Source organism: Camarhynchus parvulus, chromosome 4, assembly GCF_901933205.1.
Source record: "Camarhynchus parvulus chromosome 4, STF_HiC, whole genome shotgun sequence".
NCBI classification, from domain to species: domain Eukaryota; kingdom Metazoa; phylum Chordata; class Aves; order Passeriformes; family Thraupidae; genus Camarhynchus; species Camarhynchus parvulus.
This window is the reverse complement of record NC_044574.1, coordinates 56,966,545-56,988,381: the sequence shown is the minus strand read 5'-3', so window position 1 is coordinate 56,988,381 and position 21,837 is coordinate 56,966,545. Positions and strand designations below refer to the sequence as shown.

The following is a 21,837-nucleotide window of genomic DNA, read 5'->3' as shown; positions in this document are numbered from 1 at the left end:
GTGTGAGGGGCGGCCCCGGCGCCTCAGGGGGAGCGGGCGGGGCCGCGCGCGCGCACTGCGGTGCCTCCGCTGCGGCGGCTGTGGCCGCTCCCGGCGGGATCAGGTGGGAAAGGTGGGAGCTGTGGCTCTGCTGGGGCTGTGAGGGGAGGAGGAAGAGGAGGAAGAGGAAGAAGGTGCAGTCCGGGTAGAAGCCGGGCTGGCTGAGGCGGTGGGTTCGCGCCGGGTGTGGGGGCTGCCCGGCCGGGCGCCTCCCGCCGTGCGTGCGGGGCTCTCGCGTCGCCCCCGCGGCCGGGGAGCGGAGCCGGGCCGGGGATCGGCGGGGCCCGTGCCGTGAGTAGGTGCTGCTGCTGCTGCTGCTTCATTTCCGATACCAAAGCGGTTTGTAGGCCTGGGGGCCACGGCCCCAGTATAGTGTTGTAAACCTGGTTAATTTTCATTATATTTGTTTATAATTGTTACAATTATAACTAATATAGTTAATGTTGGTTGAAAGCCCTACAAACAAGTCGTGAGGGTTTTGCTACCGGTTGGCTTTTCAAAGCGGCTTCGTTCTCTGGTTGCTGTTGGTTTTTGCGACAGCTTCCACCTAATATTTACACTTTACACTCCTTGTAAAGATGTGCTCGCCTCCTTTAAGGAACTGCTTGTAGCCTTACCAGGTAACTTTGGAAAGTCTGGGCTTCCACAAAAACATATTTAAAAATTTTTTTTAGATTGATTAGAAATATATGTATAAAATTGCTAATATAATTATTTTAATTATCTTTTTTAAAAAAGAAATTATTTTTGACAATGAAAGTCTGGTAATTTTCACTGATAGGCTTAAAGCAATGCACTGGAGGCAGGGTAAAAATAATAAGTTTATTAAAGTTGGATTGGGAGAATAATCTGAGGGATCAAATGTACAGGTGAGCTAGTTAAAATACGGTGCTGCTGAACACTTACTATCATTATTAAATATTAATTAAGCTCTAGTAATTTTAATATTTAATGTTTAATCTTCCATCTAATAAAAAATTAGGAAGCATAGTGAGAGGCTGATTTTCAGATATATCTTGAGATCTTTAAAGGCCTTAGAAGAGCAAGGGTCCAGCCAAAGAAAATGAGAGCAGGGACAAGAGCTTCTAAATGAGTAGTAAAATGAGTAGTGCAGTTAAGAAAAGCAGAGAATCTTAGGTATGAAATTCCCTTCTGTTAAGAACAAGAAAAACAGTCTTATGGATGTTGTAAAAATGCTGAAGCAGTCAGTGCAACCTTTGTTCAGTTTTCCTGGAAAGGCTGTAGTCAGATATTTGCTAAAACTGAATAAAATTATATTATTGGGATGCAATCAGAGTGTTACGTCTTGAAAGAATAAAAAAAGAGAGAAAAGCCAGATGATCTCTGATCTCCTGAATGATTCTGAGGAGGTGGTTTGGGAAGGAAATTTGTCAGTAAGTAGAGGACAATTAAAATCAGTGTGCACATAGGAAATATTCTCGTGTGGCTTGTTGAGAGTAGTTTGGATTAAACTTTTTTTTTTACGGTAGCCAATGCACTTAATAAGGGGGGAATATGAGGAGTCTGCCTTGAGTTTTACAGGATTTCTGCCATTGTTCAAGCTACTGAAGTGCGCTCTGAAAATAATTCTTTTTAAAGATCCTTTTTTAAGAGCTTTTGAATCTGACTTGTAAATTACTCACTTTTAAACAGTGGTGTCATGAAACATGCTCCTGGAGAGTTCAGTTTTGAGTGCATTTTCACTGTTCCCTGGAATGTGGAATACAAAGTTGAAAGGATTGCAAGCACTGTACAGCTGAGGGTTGGAATTAAAAGCCATCTTGAGAAGCTTGGTGGCAGGTTGGAAATCAATGTAACTAAGCTCAGCTCACAGGAACTGAGGGAGGAAGAGAACATAGGAATAAAAAAAATCAAAGGCCTGGTTAGTGGAAAGGGTGTCAAAAAACCACTGGGCATTTATACTGCATTTCAGCATTATAATGCACAGTAAAGCCAATATTCATTGAGAATTATGTTGTTTCAACTACCCAGGTGTTGCTTTGTCACGTTAACCAGTGTGTGTAAATATAAAGACAAGGGAAGTGATTGCTCTGATGATAAAGGGCCTTAGCTAAAATTGTCTGGTTATTTTTTTAAGCAAGTGATAGATACCTAGACTCTGCAAGAGTATTAGGTTTATTAAACTTTATGAGGGGAGCTTGACAGGCATAGACACTCTAGAAAAGAGGAAACAGAGCAAATTTGATGAGTGCCTTCACATCAATAGAAGTGTTGCTGTGTAAAGGCCAGTGATTAACAAATCTTTGAGTTCTCTGTAGATCAAGAGGTGCTTGTTTTTAGGTGGTGATAGGTGATTTGGATTCTAAAGGAAAATCTTTAGCTTTCAGGTTGATGAAACTGAAGCTGGGTGTCCACAGATCTCTTGCTGGAGAAGTAAATGTCTGGACAGACATCTCCCAGGTGCAGTCAGCTCTCTCAAAGGCCCTTACAGGTCTGTATTTAAATAGTTCTGTGCTTACAGCGTGGTGCAATTGCAAGTTTTAATAGGGGAAAACTGCTTTGGAATCTGCAAGTTTCCTTGAGCCTAGATTTTTATGGGGCTTTAGTAGGAAGGGCCCATGATGTATCCTCCAGTATCTCCTCTTGGCTGTGTTGTGTGCTTACACAAGGGTTTGCTGTGCAGCTTTCAGAGGTGTCTCCTGCTGGTACCCTGAGAACAGCCTGGCTGGTTTGGCTGGGGAAGGCAGACTGTCCAACCATTTAAATCCATTTCACTCTCTTCATCAACTGTGCTTGCTAAAACAGCTTCAGTTGGCTGTTACAGGGCTGGAATGTTTTCTGGAAAAGAGAGAAGTTCTGTGAGAAAGATGAGGGATAAAAAGATCAAGAATGGGGGAAAAAGCTGCTGCTTTGTCTTGACCAAAGGATGTGCAAACCACAGAGGGGAAAATGGCAAAAATGAAAGTGTGGCCTTGATCATGTCATGAAGACATTCATATATTCATGCTGTTAATAAGGAAACAGCAGCCTGTTAATGATCTTTTGGAATAACTGAATTGAAAATCAGAGATGTTTCCAGCCAATGCTCCTAAAGATGCAGTGTGTCTTTCCATTTTTCAGCGCATGTCAAGGAGAAGACCTTCTAAAAAATTTACTTGTTTTTACGCAGCTTAAAAAAGCAAAGAAAAATTTTATTAGGTGACTTAAATTCCTTTTAGAGCTAAGTATTGATGTCTCATTTAAAATGAGGTACTTTTACTTCTGCTAGTAAAATGTCCAGAAGTGTGACTTGAGTGAGCTGGCCTGTTGCTACATCATTTTTCCTTAGTACTTCTATCAGCTTTCAGGTTTTAAAGTTCTGAGTATTGGGGAGCTACATTCTCTCCAGAATGTATTGTTCTTGAGCAGAACTTCCCTCATGAAAATCTGACTCATTTAGTTCAGCCATTGAAAATTTTCAGTCTTTCTCATCACTAGTACACAATATGTGGCTGATTTATTTACTAGCAGTGGTTTGGAGTTGAAATTTTGGGTTTTGAGAATCTTTTCCTGTTAGATAAAAGGAAATAAGCTCAGTTTAAAACAGGAGGGAAGTGGAATGGTGTTTCTTGCTGTGTATTTCAGAACCCCAAAATGTAATGCCTCCAACTTTTGAGAACCAATGCAATACAAGTCTTGCATTATTAAGCTATTTAGAACTTTGCTCTGTGTGCTGAAGCTTATAAGAAAGCTCAACATCATTATCTTAAGATATTCTGCATGCTTTGAAAATTCCAGTAATTTTTTTCTAAAAGCATATATAATCAAATGTGTGATGTAATCTGAGTGAGCAATGTAATTTCTGTGATTTACCTTGTTTTGATGGGATGTTTGCATAGTCCTTGTGTCTTAAGGGTGAGATTTGGTGTTTTTCATTCATTTTCTCTTTAAGTCAAAAGAGTGTCAAGACTTGCTGGTGGTAATATTCAAAAGATGTTTTCTATTATGTTTTTGAGATGTAATCACTTGAATTACAAGTGAACAATCTAGCTTTACTTTGTGAGGTTGAAATTTCTATGTATATTTTTAGAGGTTGGAAGAACAGTATTTTTGATGTCTGTGTAAATCTGAGAATTAAAATGAATGCAACTCAACCTCTCTTAGTTCACTGTCACAAAAGTAAAAAAAAATTGCTCAGAGTTTGGATTAGAAGGTCATTTGAGCTTTAAAATTCACAAGTCCGGGATAATAGTCTCCTCAATGCTTAATAAACATAGTTTGAATTTTGGTGCAGCATGGGGGATGGACTAGTAGATGATTTTTGAAGGTCCCTTCTACCACTCCAAACCGTTCTGTGATTCTGTGAAAAATGCTTTTTTTAAGAGTAGCTGTGAACTAAATGTTTTTAATTTTTTTCCAAGTTTTTTTTTTATTTAGATGGCCTTAGAATTAATATGTCTGTGAATATATATATGAAATCTGTAGGATTAGCTGTGTAGTGTCCAACATCTCTTCTGAGAGGATGGTGTTTGAACAAGGATTTTGTCTGAGGCCTTTTGTGATACTTGCTGTTGTCAGTATTTAGATTTTTCTACATGTGCAATTATTTCTTCAGATTTTGTTTATGGTAGTTAGGACTGCAGTCTTGTATATGAGAAAGCAGGTAAAATGTCAGTGTCAAGCCTCATGTTTGCAAAATTAAAAGAAAATACTCAAGGGTCAATAGAAAGTGTTTGGTGCACTAGAGGATTCAGATTTTCTGTGGGATTTTTTAGCTGCAGATTCACTCGTACATAGAAAATGTTATCTCTGCTTGGTGTCAGCTCTGTAGTGGGTAAGGCGTGGATCTTGTGGGTCCCAGCCTAACTCAGTCCCTTATTTGCTGCCTGGGAGAGGCACTGGAAGACTTTTTCTGAGATTAGCAGAGCATGATATGGTGTCATGCATGTAAGCAAAGGATGGGAGGTCAGCTCTAATTCTCTGACTCTTTAATGCTCTATGTTAATTTTAAGCTTTAATGTAGTTCTTTTCACGGAACTTATGTTTCTTTGGAATTTTTTAAAAAATATTTTAAGCTACTTCCTAGGAAATAGTCAAGTGCTCTGTACTTAACAAAATCCAGGTTAATTAAGTTGTCGTATATGTGGAGATAGTCTGGGTGTTGAGGCTGAGTGTGATTACTTAAACAGTGCAAGTCACAAGTTAATGATTCCAGATGAAGTTGTAAAGTTCAGGAAATGTCCGTGAATAAATGTGGCTCTAACCAATTGCTACAAATTATACACTTTGTTTAAATTTCCATTTCCTATTTTAGGGGAGAAGTATCTCTTGCTCTAGTTTCTGAATTTGTAGTTTGAGAGAACTTTTAAGTGTATCTGTGGGAGAAAATGAAGTTGTACTGCTAGCCTTTAAATTAACATTTGCAATTTTAATTTCTTAAAAAACAGAACTGTAAAACCAAATTCTGAAACCTTGACTAACTCTATATGCATAAATTAGAATGATACAAGTAAAGTGTGTCTTATGGATGTTGCAAGCATGTATTGAGTTCTTAAGAACACAAAATTTAAACATATGTGGAACCTCTTACATATATTGCATATATCTATTCTATATATTTATACATATTACTTTATATATATAAATGAAATGTTCAACAGACATGCAAAAATGTATGGGTATGTATAAATTCTGTAGGCTGTTATAAAAGTGTGAAGCCAAAGAATTAAACTGACTATGTGAACAAAATCCTTTAATTTTCCCATCAAGCTAAAAATATGTCAACTAACTCACTTGTTTTCTCTCACTAGAAATGACCACCCCAAACAAGACCCCACCTGGTGCTGATCCAAAGCAGTTAGAGAGGACTGGTACTGTTAGAGAAATAGGCTCACAAGCAGTTTGGTCTCTTTCATCCTGTAAGCCAGGTAAATCACAACAATGATGTAAAAAATTGCATGTACATTTATATTTTGTGAGGAAGATGTCCACAGCAGTAGAACTGCTGTAGTGTAGGCTGTAGTTACTACAAATAATTTTGGCCTTCTCTATATGTGATGCAATATGAAAGTTATAACTGTATCAGAAATCCTTCTATGAGGAACTATCTGATATGAACTAAACAGAACTCTTACATATTTTATATTAATTTTTCTTTTCATTTACATGGTGAACAAACTAAGCCATGTGAGCAGAATCACACCCAGCACAAGGAAATTGTTTCTATGCTTTGGCATTTTGTCTGGGTGTCTTCCATGTTTAACTAAGGATAACTGTGCTGCTGGGAGACCTAAATGTTCTGCCTGAGCTTTGAAACTTTGTGTGGGCTCAGCTGTTAAAGGGTGGCCCTAAAGCCCTGCAAGTAAAATGAACCTGTGGTCCTGAGGGGCAGTTTGTGATACCTGCTCAAAATATCTGAAAATCTGTATTCTTTCCCTTTGGGGTGCTTGAGTTGCTATTTCAGAAATATCTGTTGGGAATTGAGCAGCTGTCTTGCTGCAGCCTAGGGTTAGTGATCCCTTTATGTCACAATATTGTGCTCAGGCTGAATGACTTTGATCTGAAATCCTGGCATACTGGAGAAAAAATGTCTTGTGGTTTTGTTGCTTAAACAGGCTGAAGGAAACTTTTTATTGCAGATTAAACTTCAGCTGCTATATTGGAACTGTAGCTAGTGTAAACAGTCAATAAAAGGATGTGATTAGTAAAAGGATAATGAGGGAATAGAAAATACAAAGCTAGAGTTGCTTCTTCAAATGTGATGGCATTAACCTTTAGGAATACTGGTTTTGCCATCTATTGCCTATTCTAGATAGTACTTGAAAAAGCAAATATATTTCAGGACATGAAAAGAAAATGTTACATTTGGCGAAAATTTTATAGTGAATGGTCTCTGCTAATGATTTTGCTTTAGTTCAGCAGTTAAGTTACAGAAGATGTGGAAAAGTCCAACTGTTAATTATTGCTTTGGCAACCAATATGAATTACTACTTAACTACTTGAAATTCCAGGACATGTTGACATGGATTTGCACCCCACAGACCTCAACAGTATTGCACTTCTGCCGATTCCCCTATTTCAGTTTCACGTCAGAAAAGCATAGGTGCACCTTGGATATCTAGACATATTTCCTAGTATGTTATAACTTGGGAGACATTAATTTGTAACAGTTGAAGAAGAGCTACATTTGCATCACAGAAATGGGATGTTCAAGATTATCACATTTTCTTTTTCTTAGGGTTTGGAGTGGATCAGTTACGAGATGATAATCTAGAAACTTACTGGCAGTCAGATGGATCACAGCCTCATTTGGTGAACATCCAATTTAGGTATTAAAATATACTCCCTGTGGGTTAGGGTGTTTTGTACTGTTCAATAAGATACGAATTCTGGAAGTGCAAGAGCTCCTGGGTTAGTTCTGTCACCCAATTGGTAAGAAGTCAGATAGCATTTCTAAAAATGAGATTTTCAAATATTATGATCACTAAATGTCTAAATAAGCAACGAAAATGAATGTTTAATGGTATGTCAGTTCTGACAGCATCACATTTACTCATGTAAGGTGACTTATGTCCTGATTTTGTGTCTTTGAGTGTCATTTGGAGGGTAGATGGCTCCTACATAACCTAACAAATGAGTTTGAGAAACCTTTTTTTATTCCATCCTGCATAGGATGTTTTCAGTACTTTAACCAAACTTTAGATGTTTGTCCCTTTTTTAATTTACTTTCTTGAGAAGGCCTTGGTGTAATAAGAGAGCCCATATTTGAAAAGCCTAACTTAAGCTTCATTATGTACAAGTGCTTATTTGGCATCTGTTTCTTGATATACTGACATTTCTGAAGGCAGGCAAAGGAGAATGGTGAAAATCAACTGTGTGCATAATGTCATGTGGAAAATCACCTAGTTCTTCAACAGCAAGTTTCTTATGAGTCACTAGGCACACTTACATTCATTTTCAGAACATTTAAATCCTTAGTTATTGCAAGCTGGCAACAAACTCATCCTGAATATTTTTCTTTATGATACTTACGTAGCTTGTGTTGCTTCTTGCAGAAGAAAAACAACAGTGAAGACCTTATGTATTTATGCAGACTACAAATCTGATGAAAGTTACACTCCAAGCAAGATTTCTGTCAGAGTAGGAAATAATTTTCATAATCTCCAGGAAATCCGGGTAGGTCAATGATGCTTTGCATTCTATCTTAAAACAATTCTCTCTTGTTAGGACATCTGATATAATAAAGTGGTTTTTGGAGGTAAAATATGGCATTGTGTTGAAGGCGGGAAATGGCTGGGTTTATTTAGGTATTTGCTTTTAGTTTTTATCTTGTAAATTTAGTAGATTGGTTTCTGTTATTTTTTCTCAGACTCTTTTTACCAAACATCATTATAATTGAATATGTTCATAAATTTTTACTTCTGAGTATTGTTTCTAATATTTTTCTTTTTAATTCTCAACTGTTATTGAGATGCAAAAATTTTGGATGGGATGAGGTTTTTTAACAATATGAAGCAAAATCCAATTTTCTGTTCTTCATATCGGGTTAAGATTTTGAATGAGACAGAGTTGTAGTGTTTTGTTAGTGTTCTATTTTTTAAAATATCAAATCCAGTATTTTTTATGGTGATGCTTCTAGTCAGAACTGTTATAAGATTTGTATTGCTTTAAGTGCTTAGTTTTGCCTACCTTTTGGTTAACAGTAAAAGCAGATTTGACATAATCCATGATCTTGGTAGACGTCCACCTTGGAAACTAATCGGGTTACTTATGAGCAGGTATCTTTGCTCATTCTGGGTCAGGGTAGCCTCATGTTTCAAATTCCTCTTCCGGAGCTCAGCAGTTACTGTCTGGTATGTTGGGAAGGTTTAACTTAGCAGCCTTATATGGTAAGTATTACAATAACAGAAGGATTAGGATGATGAGAAAAGGGTGGTGCTAAATGGTGACTTGAAGTTTTACTTCTGGGATTTTTATTTTTTCACTTTGGATTGTTGGGACTGAAAACCAAAGTCCCAAGAGGAAGTTGTAAGTACAAAACTGTAGATGCTGTGGGAGTAAAAAATAGTGTAGTAGAGATATCTGATAGCATTATGTATCTATCTATATCCTTTCAATGATTTGTGATGTTCTCTCAAGTTTTGACTTACACTTTTATCCTAAGTATCAAATGGGAGGCTCTTGACATGTTTTATTTTTCTTTAATTAATTAAATATTCTTTTGGAAGAAATAAATCATCACGTTATTTTGACTTTCATCAGCTGTAAATTCTCTCCATCTTCCTAATTGTGTCATAGCACTTTGGGAGCTGCACAGTATCTGAGGAAGGGCAGCTGGATCCTTTCACCTGTTAGGCTGTGGGTCAGTTTTCCGAGTATCCACTAGATGTCATTGTTGTCCTTAATGATCACTTTGATTTTTGCACTTTTATCTGCCCTTTCAATAACTAAATGATTATTGTCCTTTTTGTAGTCATGCTTAGTACAGCACTGTACATTTTGCTGCCTAACTTAAGTTTCTCATACAGTGGTAAACTCCAGCTCTTGAGGGTATGTGTGTGATTAATGTATTAAAGATCTGTAGAGCAATAAAATGTATAACAAGTGTATTAGTTTTCTCCAGTGTCTCAGGCTGTATTTCTTTAGCTCTTTTCTTGCCAAACACAGGATTCTATGCATAATGTATGTAGTTAAAAATGGTGCTTCTATATGAAACAAGTTACTAGCATTTTTTATGGTATATGAATGTGACTGTAATATGATGCATGACAGAGTAATTCTTATGCATACCACATGCTCTTGTGCTTTTTTTACTTCCAAACTGAGGAGAAAATATGGTCACACTTCTTATTAATGAGATATAATATTCTGATGCTGTAAAATGCTTGTGACTGTCATCACCATGATGTTACATGTTGCTATCAATTTTCATATTTTCTAAACTGCTTGATACTGTTTCTTGAATTTTCCTTCAGTCTTGAAACTTTCTTCAGCTTCTCTGACACATGGGGAGGTTATTAAAGCAGTGTGAACTGTTATGAGCTCTTTACAGAAATCTGCTTAATTATACAGTGATTCCATTGGCTTCAGTACTGATTAACTGGGTGGAAAATCAGGCTAAAGCATTTTATATTTTTCCATGGATGCTTGCCCAACTCATAGTGTGTAATGAATGTGTTTTCTTTCCTAATGGTCTAATTTTCAACACAATGCAATATGCTGTTGAGCTAAACTTTGTCGCAAATATAAGATCAGCTTTAGTTTGTATTCTAGCATGTAGGCATATCTTGTTTGGAACCTAAACTGAATTTATTTTCAGAATAAAAGGTTTCTTCCCCCTCATTTGTACCCCATGTAAGAGTGAGAATAGCCCTTGCAATCTGGTAGGATTATTCCCTTGCTCACTGCAGTTAAGGTGTATGCACCCAGCCTTCTATGGCACTTAAGTGCCATTGTATCACAGCTGTCAAGCTTGGAGAGCAAATATTTTCTCATTTGCACTCATGGAGTTTTCCCACATGATGGTACAAACAGTCTGGATGGACCAGATAGTCTGTAGAGGCATTTTTGGAGCAGCATCCAGACTCCTCAGGATATGATTTAAGTTATTACACTTTTTCATTATATGGAAATAACTCACTGCAAAGGATATGAGTGAAATACTGTCTGTGAGAGATCTCTGGTCTTGTCAAGTGATGCTCACCTGTTTATTGCATTTTACCTCTCCAAGTCATTTAGATGTTCAGCAGTTCATTTTGTGTATATATATATATATATATACACACACATGTAGTTAATAGTGCTTTCTGCTCTCAGCCTGTAAAGTAGGATCTTTACATAGATTCGGGTGAAAGCCCTTTAATCTTAATACACCTTTATTGGCAACAGTATGGGGCCTTTGTTTTAGGTTTTTGTTGGAGTTTTTTGTTTGTTTGTTTGCTTTTCCTTTGAACTGCTGTCTGGTTTGTTTTCAGTTTCTCTTCTATCCCTTTTGGCCTTGCCTGGTGTTTTGTAAGCAGGTGCAAGCACAGCAGCCTCCCTGGTGGCATGGGGTTGTAGCTGAGCACCACGGACAGGGCTCCTTCTTCACTGCTTGGAGATTCTGCACTAGAGAGGGGATTACCAACTGGAGGGGTGCCCAAGCTGGGAGGCTTTTCCAAGAGGTGGTTAAGGAAGTGACTCCAGTGTAATGCCTTTACTCCTCTGGTGTCCAGTGACTGTAGGGAGGAGGTTGGACTTAGCCAGACATGCTCTGAAATGCAGCAGTGAGCAATCTTCACCTGTTTCCTGTACGGGGAGTAGACTGAGATCCTGAGGAGTGAGGACATGCTGGCTCATCATAGGGCTGCTGCAAGGTAATCAACCAAGAGAATGTATTCTTGTGAGTCTCTATTCAAACATCTCCAAGGTGCATTTTAAACTGCTTTCCACTGAAGGTGGAACAGCTCTAAAGGAGTTGTTACTCCTTTAGATTCCTGACTAAGCTTCAGGTACTTTGGTTAGAAACCATTCCTCTGTGTTCTATGTTCCATTCAAGAAAAGAGGCATTTCTGACCCCTAATTATTCCTTGGGTTCAGAATGTCAATTAAAAATAGTCAGTCTGCTTTCTGCAAACTACTCTTGATGCTAAGAAAAGACTGAGTAAACTTTAGTATCATAGAATTTCAATCTTTCCTGTCTGTCTCCAGGATGTTCTGTAAGCACAATCATCACACCAGTTGTTCATTTTGATTGTTATCTTGCTGTTAATGCTGGCTGAGTATGGATTTGTTTCATCAGGATGCACACAGATGAACAGTTCTGTACATCTAAAGTTTACTGGTGGTGGAAATCTGCAAAGCAGGGGAGTAGAATGCTCCACTGCTATTGGTTACTTATTAAGCCTTCTCATGGGTAGGAATCAAATTTCAGAAAAAAGGTTATTTCCATTTGTAGTCTGTGCAAATTTCCACCTCCCAGCAGAGGATATTTTGTGAATCTCCAGCTGAGATGTTCATATGAACTCATCTTTACAAAAAGAAGGCAAATTAAATGATGTAACATCACTGTTCCCTGCCAATATCATCATCACTGTAGGTGATATGACTTTTTCATAATGCATGTGTTTATGGAAATAACTAATATATGCTTCAAACTGTGGAAATTATGAACAGGATTACAATTTTCCTGCCCTTTGATACTGTGGAATGGTAAGACATCAGAGCAGAGCTTACTGTGCAGTCATGAAAAGTGCAGGTATTGAAATAGCCTTTTATGCATATGAGGTGTGTGTATACAAACAGGGAGGCCCACATAGAGCTAGTAGAACAGTTTATTTTGGAAGTTTATTTTGGCCCACACACTATAAAATTGTTCAGCATTTTTATCTTACCTTGTTATGAAGGAGTATTTTAAGAGCAATAAGCATCTCGTCTGTAGAGAAAAACTAAACATGGTTTTTATGCTGTGGTACATATAAAAGATAATTTTTCTTTTGTGTCTGAGCATTCAGAAACAAATCCATGAAGGAACCTTTTCTTGCCCCAGAAGGGCTCAATTAGGCCAGGGTACCTTAAAGAGGCCCTGTATTTTTAATTCTGTCAGTCTGACTTTACTCTCTGAAGCAGAGGAAAAGCCATGTGAAACAATGTGGCAACAGCTCTATGGAAGGCAGGAAGTTGATGAAGTACAGAGCTTTCCTCGAGGGAACTCAAGTACAGAGAGCCTAGGAACTGATGGAAGCACTGAGTGTTACATATGTGTGAAAACCTCTCCTGCACTTACAACCTTTTTCATGATTATTCATTTAAATTCCGCTATGGAAAAGAAATTGGAAAATCAACACCCTCATAGTAAAGAATTTCTTGCTAACATCTAAACTAAACCTTAGTTTAAGGCCATTCCCCCTTGTCCTATCATTACATGCCCTTGTAAAATGTCTCTGTTCCTCTTTTTTGTAGGCTCCTTTAGGTACTGGAAGGCCACAATTAGGTCACACCGCCACTTTGTTTTCCTGTAGCAAGTGTTTGATTACCTTGTTTCATCTCTTTTCAGTGCATGAAGTTCTTGTAGGAGGATTTACAAAGATTTCCCCCAAATCTTTGCTTTTTAAATATTTTACTTCTGTAAAAATCTTTTTGGTACTAGTGGCTTAAAAATTCAGATTTTTTTAAAACTGTGAGTTATCAGTGCAGGTAAACTGTCCTCCAGCATGATGGGGGAGTTTTTCACTGGCTTTGATGCAAGCTTTCACTATTGTATTCTAATTACAATGCTTTAAACAAATTCTCTGGTGGACATGAGCAGGTTGCACATAGTGCTCTGTGTGTGAGGGGAAGGAGCCAGATGCTTGAACTTTTTATATTGAAAACCAACTGCAAATTTTGGTGAACATATTCTCTAGCACTCTTTTGAAGTATGTGGTATAGCAAAGTATAATAGTACTGTTGTAGAGTAGTAAGTGTATTAGTTAGGGGAAAACCTGCTGGTTTTCCTTGATAGTTTCTTACTTTCTCTATATACCTGAAAGATTTATGCAGGGAAGTCTTCAATAATGGAGATCAGTGTACCAATAGGCCAACCCCTTTACCATTCCTAATTGGTATAAATGAGTGATCTCTTTTTCACAAGAAGATACCTGTATGGTGAAGGGAGCGCATGTATATGTTAATAAAAATTCTGTGAGAGAAGGATCTGTCATTTTTCCTCTTTGCACATTTTGCCAGCGACATGGCCATGCTGCTCATGTACAAAAGTTCTAGCTAGAGCTGTGGGATAGTCTTGTTTTTTTTCCCTAATTTTATTTTTAACTCTACCAACTTCTGCAGCTGATTTACACACGCACACACACATTGTGCTTCTGGCTTTTCTGAAAACACTTTCTGTAGCCTTTAGCCCTTAGTGCTACATATAGCTTTGTTTCTTTTAAACCATGGCTTTTTCTTTTTAATGCCTGGATACAGCAGAGATGCTGATCTTTCTGCCTTTGATAGCATTACCAAATTTTTAGAGCTCTTAGAGTGATCAGTCAAATTTCTGTGTTCTTTAGCTTCTAGGAATTGGTCCAAATATGTATATTGGTGATATGTAGATATGATTGTAGGTCATATCTATTTAAAACAGTAGCCCCCATGCCCTTCACTGCCTGAAATTTCCAAGTTGTAATCAAACTTATGTGCTATCAGGCTGAGGGAAGAAAAGCATGTTTTTCTTTTACATGCTCAAAATGTAGTGTAAATCCCAGTGGACAGTCGTGTTTACAAGGGTAACTGTCTGCATTCAATTGTGGGTTATAAAAGTGCTTGCTTGAATAAATACACAGAGCTATCAGACAGAACAACCAATAGTTCCTTGGACTAATTGACCTTGTCAGTAGAATAGAAACACTTGCAAATAAAATTCCCATTGCCAGCAAAGTTGCAACTGAAAACCCCTGAAGAAACTGTGTATATCCTCTAACTATCTTGGAATGCAATGATTCAGGCAGCAGACATGTGCAGCGGGAGGGGGCAGGAGGGGGGAATCATTAACCAAGAAAGTTGTACATACCAGCAGTTTTCAGTGGGCTCCTTTTGCAGCGTGAGGCTGTATGCATTCCTCAAGTCATTAAGTAGCTCACTTTCCATATTCAGAGTTATGCTTTCTACCAGTTGTTACTACTTTTACCATCCCTTGGGTCCCCCTGTATGATTTGTTTTGCCAGTCTGCTTTTATTATAATGTAGCCTTTTCAGAAAAGGCAAAGGTGTTTGGCTGGTAACCACAGCATGTTGTAATGAGGGTGGAGTGTGTTTGTCATTCTGCAGCAATGGTTGACTTCCATGAATGCCAGTGTCTATAACCACACAGGCTGTGGCAGTTTATCTTTTTGAATATATTCAGATTGCATAACAGTGGAAAAGAATCGCAGTAAATATTAGAATATCTGATCTTCCAATAAAAAGCACGATGGAACCATTTTTTTACTTTACCCAGTGATGAGTCATGTATCTTCCCATTAAAAAAAGGAAAATATTTCACTCCAGAAATAAGTCTTCACAAGTGAATTAGTCATCTATCAGACATTTCCTTTTAAAAGTTTGGATAATGTCACACAGGTGGAAGTAGTATGAAAAAAAAACCAACAACAGTGAGAGACACAACAGGCTTCACTGTGTACTATAAAAACATGATTTTATTTTGGTTAGAAAACAAAACAGGAAAAATAGCATTTGGAAAATAAAGTCTGAAAAATGGTCCAGTTAGCTGCTAAATAAACTTCAGAGATGAAGGTTTAAAAAAAACCACCAAGATTTGTAAAAGGAGGCGGGGGGGAATAGTGTATTTCACCTTAAGTAAGGGACAATGTGTAATAAGGGATTTTGTGGTTTTACAGCTCGGTGCATGTGTTTGAAAGCTGTTCTCTCAGCAACGTGGGTGGCAGGTTATGCTACCATATAATGTATTGTAGTTGGCTCTCCACACTTGTCAGGGTTAGCGTTCAACCATTCGGAAAATTTTCCCATTGTTCTATCATGTGAACCAAGGCTAGTGTTGAATTCCCAATAACCTTCTGCAGGAAAAAGAGGTTTAATTAGAAAGTTTGAAATTTGATTACTCCTGTTATTGTCTTAATGCACTTCTCTCTAATTTAGGTGCTTATCTGCAAATGCAATCAATTTTTGCTCAGGAAGATGAAAAACAAACTTAACTTTGTACTGCAGTTGCTTCCACAATTTAAAAAGAAAACTTGTATACTCAATTCTGTCTTTCTTCAGTATTAACACTCTATTTCCATCTTAAACATGTTTGCTTTAGATGGATCATAGCTTTTGGCAGCTACTGCATTTTTAGCAAATAATACTGTTTCTAGTAAGAGTTGCAAAAAAAAAACTTTGTGTGAGGTCCTTGTAAACTGAACCTTGGGAACGTTATGTTATTTCTGTATTTTCCCTTCTTTTGTGCTTCTTCTCTATTTGTGTCATGGTTATAAATTACATCGTTAGAACTAGAGAATTAAAAACATTTCATTTTGTGATTCCTGTAATTTTAAAAAAGAGAATGTTTGTTTTATGTGTATTTTTTTTCTTTTTACCTGTTATTTCAGAGGCTGGCACACAGAGAAATAGGCAGTTATGGTATTGAAATTCCATTGTGCCAGCACCTCTGGGGCATAATCCAAAAAAACCAGAAAAATCGCCTGCTGGGTTGTATGCAGTAAGCTTGTGTGAACATCAGTGTCTGCTGTTCACACATCATTTTTTACTGGAAGTTCCTGTTGGAATAAAGGTTCTGTGTTTGGAGAGTGCACTGGGATACTTGTTGGTCAATGGTTTCTCAAAGTTTGTAGGGATTTCTAATTACAGTTTACCAGTGTAGGCTCACTAGATACTTCTTGCAGATAATCATTAATGTTTCAGAAGTAAGAGAAGCAAGCAGGGATTTGGCAACATAAAAACTGTAACAAGAAAGATCTGGGTGCTCTTCTCTTCTTTTAATCATTCTCTCTGAGACTGAACATGGGAGTGAGGAATAAGGTGGGTGGATGGAGGGGGAGGTGACAGCATGACAGAAGACACTCACATAGTTGGTATCCCTACTTCAATATTTAACCCTTTCCCTTCCTTCCCCCTCCTTTTTTAGTGCAAAGTGTAACATTTTAAAACATCCAAGTGCCTCCAGCATTACAGCTTATGGTGGGTGTCAGTGTGATGCTCATCTAGAACATCTTCATGGTGCTCAGTCAGGTGAACCCCCTCAGCTGATTAGAATGAATTTGAACTGTGGTTTACAAAACATGTGATACTGTGCACTTGCAAACTGGAGCGTGTAGCAACATCTATCTCTTGTGTTTGATCTCTCTGCACTAGGATAGAAGGATGGAGACCCCTGCTAGGCAAACTGTTTAATGCAGCTTTTACTTGGGTGTTTGAAGGACTTCCTTCACAAGGTTTCAAGGTTTGAACTAGGGAAAATGAAAATCTTTGTTCGCTGGCTGCATCATTTATTGGCTTTTGGGGAAGTGGACTCTAGACATCTGACCTTGCAGTTACTTAGCAGAGCAAGGAGGTGGGGACCATTGAGGAAACTGTGTGAAACAAAGGACACTTCTTTGATCTCAAGAAGGCAGCATGTTAGGAAGGAGATCTTAGAAAAGTGCATCAGACCTGTATTTGGAAGGGAAATTATATTTTACTGTAGTAAAGGGCCCTGCATTGGAATTGTTAAATAAAGAGCTGTTTCTCCATCTCATTTGTCTTCTTCTTCTACCCTACCACATTCTATAGTCATGCTCTTTCCCATTCTGTAAGTTCCCTAGGCCTGAGTAATCCAAAATTATCTCCTAGTTTTGGATTCCAAATATGAAAACATTGTGGGAGTCACACCACCATCTTTTGCTTAAAGGATGTAAAAAACATCCCTAATTTTGTGTCAAAGCTGACAGTAAGATGCTGCTCACTCACTCCTGCTTTCCTCTTTCTGGAGAGGTTGCTCACCACTGGGAAACTTGCCTTTAAGCAATTTTTTTCTACACTGTGAAATAGGATTGGGAGCATAAAGTCAGTGAATTATAAACAATCATCTTTGATTTACCTGATTGCCTTCATAGACTTAATTGTGGAGAGTAATCCTTGGAGGGAGCACTAGATATTTTCAAAAATTTAAGAAGTGCTAAATACATGCAGTAAGGTCAAATCCAAGACTGATTCTGATCCCTCTGGGTGCTCCTACTAACATAGTATTAAAATCCTCCAAAGAGTAAAGCCACAGTCAACATTTAATTTAGTTTAAGCATAAGAAAAGGTATGAGAGGAATGGGAATTTTCTTGGATACCTAAGAAAGTTTTATGCTGTCATCTCAACTGGTGCTGATCAGCTGGCACAGCACACCTCATTTTCTGTTTCACTTGAACAACTTGTAGGCACCAGCAGCTGGAAACCTCCTGTGACTGTGTTCGCGACCCTTTGCCAAACCAGCAGTTTGGCAGCAGGGTGGAGGGAGGAAGTGGCCCCAGTTTAGAAGAATATAGGAGCCAATTTGCCCACCACTTATTATTCTCTGGATGTGTGGCTTCCATGTTATAATATCTTTATTTGCATCCATACAAATGCAGTCACACTTGGCTATTTATAGTACATACTGCCTTGTGGCAAAATTATCAGGTATTGCTATTAATTAGGATTTAAAAAAATCCAAACCAAATCCATTAAATGCACTGGATGTGCCATGCTTTGTCAGGTCAGCAACCAAAAATTTCCATAAATTCAGGTAGAAATAAAGGAACAAGTGTATTCTATGTAGGTATATGGGGGCATTTTATAATTATCATCGAGCCTTTTTTGTTTTTGTTCCTTTTCATTCTGAACCCTAACATTCTAGTGGAAAGCTGAGATTATTCACAGTGTCACTAGGAAAGTAGTGCTGAAAGGAATTCTGTTGATGTGGTAAATTAAAGCAATCCTCAGTGTTCAGAATAAAGTGCTACCTGCCAGGTGGTAGAGATCTAGAACAAATCCAGGGTTCTGGACCATAAGAATCAGCTGCTTCAGAGCTGCCACCATGGCAGTTCTTTCCAGAGGGAGGTCTTGCTCCTGTGATTACCGAAATGTTAGTTTGGTCAGGGATCGCATGTCTGTGTGTAGCTTTGATGAGAACACTGCTACACAGGGTCTACATTCAATTCTTTCTGAGTTTTATTGTGTGGGAAGGGATTGAATATGCTGTTATCCAGTTCCTTATCTCAAGTAGTGCATGGAAATGTTTCTAGAGATATGAAGTATAAATTTATTTCTTTCTGAGGGCTGTTCTCTGTCTTAAGCTGTCATAAGATAACCGAGATCATGTGTTTGAATCGGAAAAACCTTTCCCAGGCTTTTTTCCATTTTCCGTGCAAACACGCAGGAGAGGGTGGAATGAGAATAGTAATGTATCATATGTGTCTGGCTTGAGGGCCTGTGCTCTCTATCTGCCTTCATCCAATTCCTAAAGTACGTTTATCTAACAGTCCTATTTTATTTCAGAATGAATTCTGGAGTGTTTTATGTCTCATGTCAAAGGAATATTATCAAATACAGTTTTTATTGAAGCTTTTTAGGAATGCTGTTTTCAGTCACAGTTTTTGAGTGAATCACATGGCATGGCCCCTAATATGTCTCTTTAAATTGTTATTTTTCCCCCCTCTGTATTTGTCGGAGATCAAATTCAACTGTGAGTATGAATACTATTTTGGATTATTTCCTAGCAAATGCAGAAAGCTCTAATTTGTTTCTCTTAGTTGAGATTAATCTGTTACTTAGTAAGATGATGTTGCTGCACATCATTTTTACCTTAGTAAGGTAAAAATCAAATCATGTTTAATTTTTTCATTGTTTCAACAAGAGTTGCAATTCAGTATCAGAAGAAATGATGTAGTAAAAATTCAAAGTAGGCTTCTCTCTCCTTGACCAGGTCTCTGTTGTGATTATGATGGTCATCATTTGTAACAGAGGTTTTCATAAATCAGCTCCTGGTAAGTCTGGCACTGGTGGGGCAGGAACTTCTATTGTGGAATTGCTGGCCTTTCTTCTATTTCTTCGTACTGTCATGAGGAGTTAAAAGATTTACTTACATGGCAGAAATAAATTAAGCAGAGGAGCATATGTAGCCACAGTAGATGTACAGTAAGTCACATAGATTTGCAATCCAATTCCATCTGCTTGTTGTTGACTGCACTTTGCTAAGCAGTAAGATGACACCCCACAGTAGCTCTAGAGGACATAGCAGGCCTGCTGGTAAACAAGTTTTTAATTAACTCATTCTCATGCTTTGTTTTCCACTGCTCCCTCATTTTTCAGGAGCCTACTTAGGATGTAATTTTATTTCGATTCTTACACAGGTCATGGTGAAGAGCTCATGTTCTTGGTCTGTAGGATGTGGCACTAAGGGTATTCCAGATGCTGTTTGTAGCAGAAATGCTGTTGCAGCAAGGGACAGTGCATAACACCACTGAATACCTTTTAAATTGTATATTTTTTGAGTGAATGGTGACTTGAGGGACCTTTGACTCCCAGAAAGAAGTTAAGAAATAAAATTCACACAGATTGAAAGAAGCAGAGTCTCAAGTCTGACCTCCACATAAAATAACGGATAAAAGCCTTGTGGGTTATTTTTGGACACACCTTCTTATTGATTTGTAAGAAAACACAAGCAAAAATAAAAGCTCCACTGCATTTGTTCCAGTACATTAAAGAAATTCTGTTTAGATGTAAAATTAAATGCTTCCATTGGGCAACAGTTCTGATTCCAGCTTTGCAAATTTATGGAAGTGTATTCTGGCTCACAGAATACTATCCAGCTGAATCTCTGACAGATATATTTCTTCTCTTTTAAAGTTCATTTGTATGAAAATATATCTCCAGTGAGACATGTTTATGAATTTGGGATCTTTCTGAGATGAGACACTGCATTACATTTTAAATTTGCACAAAATAGTTTTCACAACAGTCTTTTGGATTTGTTTCCAATGAGTAAATATTCCTTGAGCTGAGCATTACTCTCTGGGTCCTGTGAAATGCTGCTCTGCATTTGCTTATTGTGTGCTACAACACACTTGAGTAATCTTGAGGTTCATCATGTTTTGCCCCACTTGCCTTTAAGGAGCATCCATGGACTCTTTATCCAGACACAGAAATGTTTGCATACTGTACTTCTGCAGGATTTGGGGATTATTTACAGAGGTTTAGGATCTTCAAGTTCCTTGATTTTTGGGAGAGGTAACCCTCTGTAATTCTCAGAAACAAGCCACTCCTTTGAAACCAGGAGAAATACTTTCTTTTAACCCCAGTGCTTTTTGTGTCTTAAATCAACAACTTCTCCTCTTGCTGGTAAAGAATGAGTAGGGTTTTTGTTAATTTGGTAGCACTCAGGTATAATTTGTTCCAGTCTTTTCCTGACAAATGAAGTTGCTCAGGAGCTACAGTCTTGTGTAACAGGTAAAAAGTTAGAGCCATGCAGTTTTATGGGCCTGTCTTCTAGTAGAAGATAAGAAATCTAGTTCTCTTCAGTGTGTAGTAATAGCCCTTCTCAATGAGTGGAATGAGGTTTTTTTTTTGGTTCTGATGTACCTTCTTCCCCTCACCTATAAAGAGTGCTTGAGAGCTAGCAGCTGGCTACTACTACTATGGACTTTCTTTAAATATCATGATAGTCCCTTTTTTTCTACATTTGTTCATTTCCCATATTAATTTTCTGCATTCTCTGGGATGCAAAGTGCATGGCATGAAATGTGGTCACTAGGTTATTGCCGCTAAGTTATTTGAGATGGTTTGATAGAGAATTATCTCAGTGTGGCCTGTTTTCAGGCACTTAAATCTTTAATATTCCTTGCACAATTTTTTTTTCAAATACTTTCTTTGTATAATTTAACTGTAGCTATGTCTAGACATATTTCCTGGATATGGCTAAACAATTTTCAAGGTAAATTATGACCTGGGGTTTTTTTTGCACTTTCACACAAACATAGTATCATTCCATTATGTATGTAGGAGAAATGGGAACTGCAGACATCTGCAATACAGTTTTCATCGAATTTGCAAACTTCTGCCCCTTTGTAAAATTAGTTATTTCCCAGAAATGTTTTCCAGCCTTTACTTCCATTTTCAAACAATTTGTGCAGTGCGTCCATACAATACATATATATTGTTCCTGCTTATCCCCAGCAGTTCTAGTTTGAAAAAAATTCATAGGACTTCTCCCTTTATGCTTTGCTATCTTCTAGGTTTTAATGTGTTCATTCTATTTGCCTTAAGGTCCTCTAGTATAAGGCCATTGTTCAGAGCATTTGTTTCTTGCTGATAGAAAATTCTGTCTATACTCCCTTCCTTGGAAGATTCTGTAGTGTTAAACATAGAGTCATTTAAGTT

General features: G+C 37.8%; 1 protein-coding gene across 8 annotated transcripts in view; it reads left to right on the top strand.

Moving 5' to 3' along the window:
• Positions 1-21,837, top strand: part of ANAPC10 (anaphase promoting complex subunit 10) — a 141,839-nt gene that overhangs the window by 728 nt on the left and 119,274 nt on the right. For 3 of the 8 annotated variants that reach the window (XR_004060703.1, XM_030948147.1, XM_030948141.1), the window contains exons 1-5: positions 41-103; positions 2,381-2,491; positions 5,790-5,906; positions 7,217-7,307; positions 8,034-8,154. Coding sequence is in view for 7 of the 8 variants with exons in the window: in XM_030948147.1 (XP_030804007.1) it covers positions 2,392-2,491; positions 5,790-5,906; positions 7,217-7,307; positions 8,034-8,154 (429 nt within the window). In the remaining variant the exon portion in view is untranslated. Of the gene's footprint in view, positions 1-40; positions 113-2,380; positions 2,492-5,789; positions 5,907-7,216; positions 7,308-8,033; positions 8,155-21,837 lie in introns of those variants that run through there. The other 5 variants (XM_030948142.1, XM_030948143.1, XM_030948145.1 and 2 more) reach the window with 5 other exon arrangements.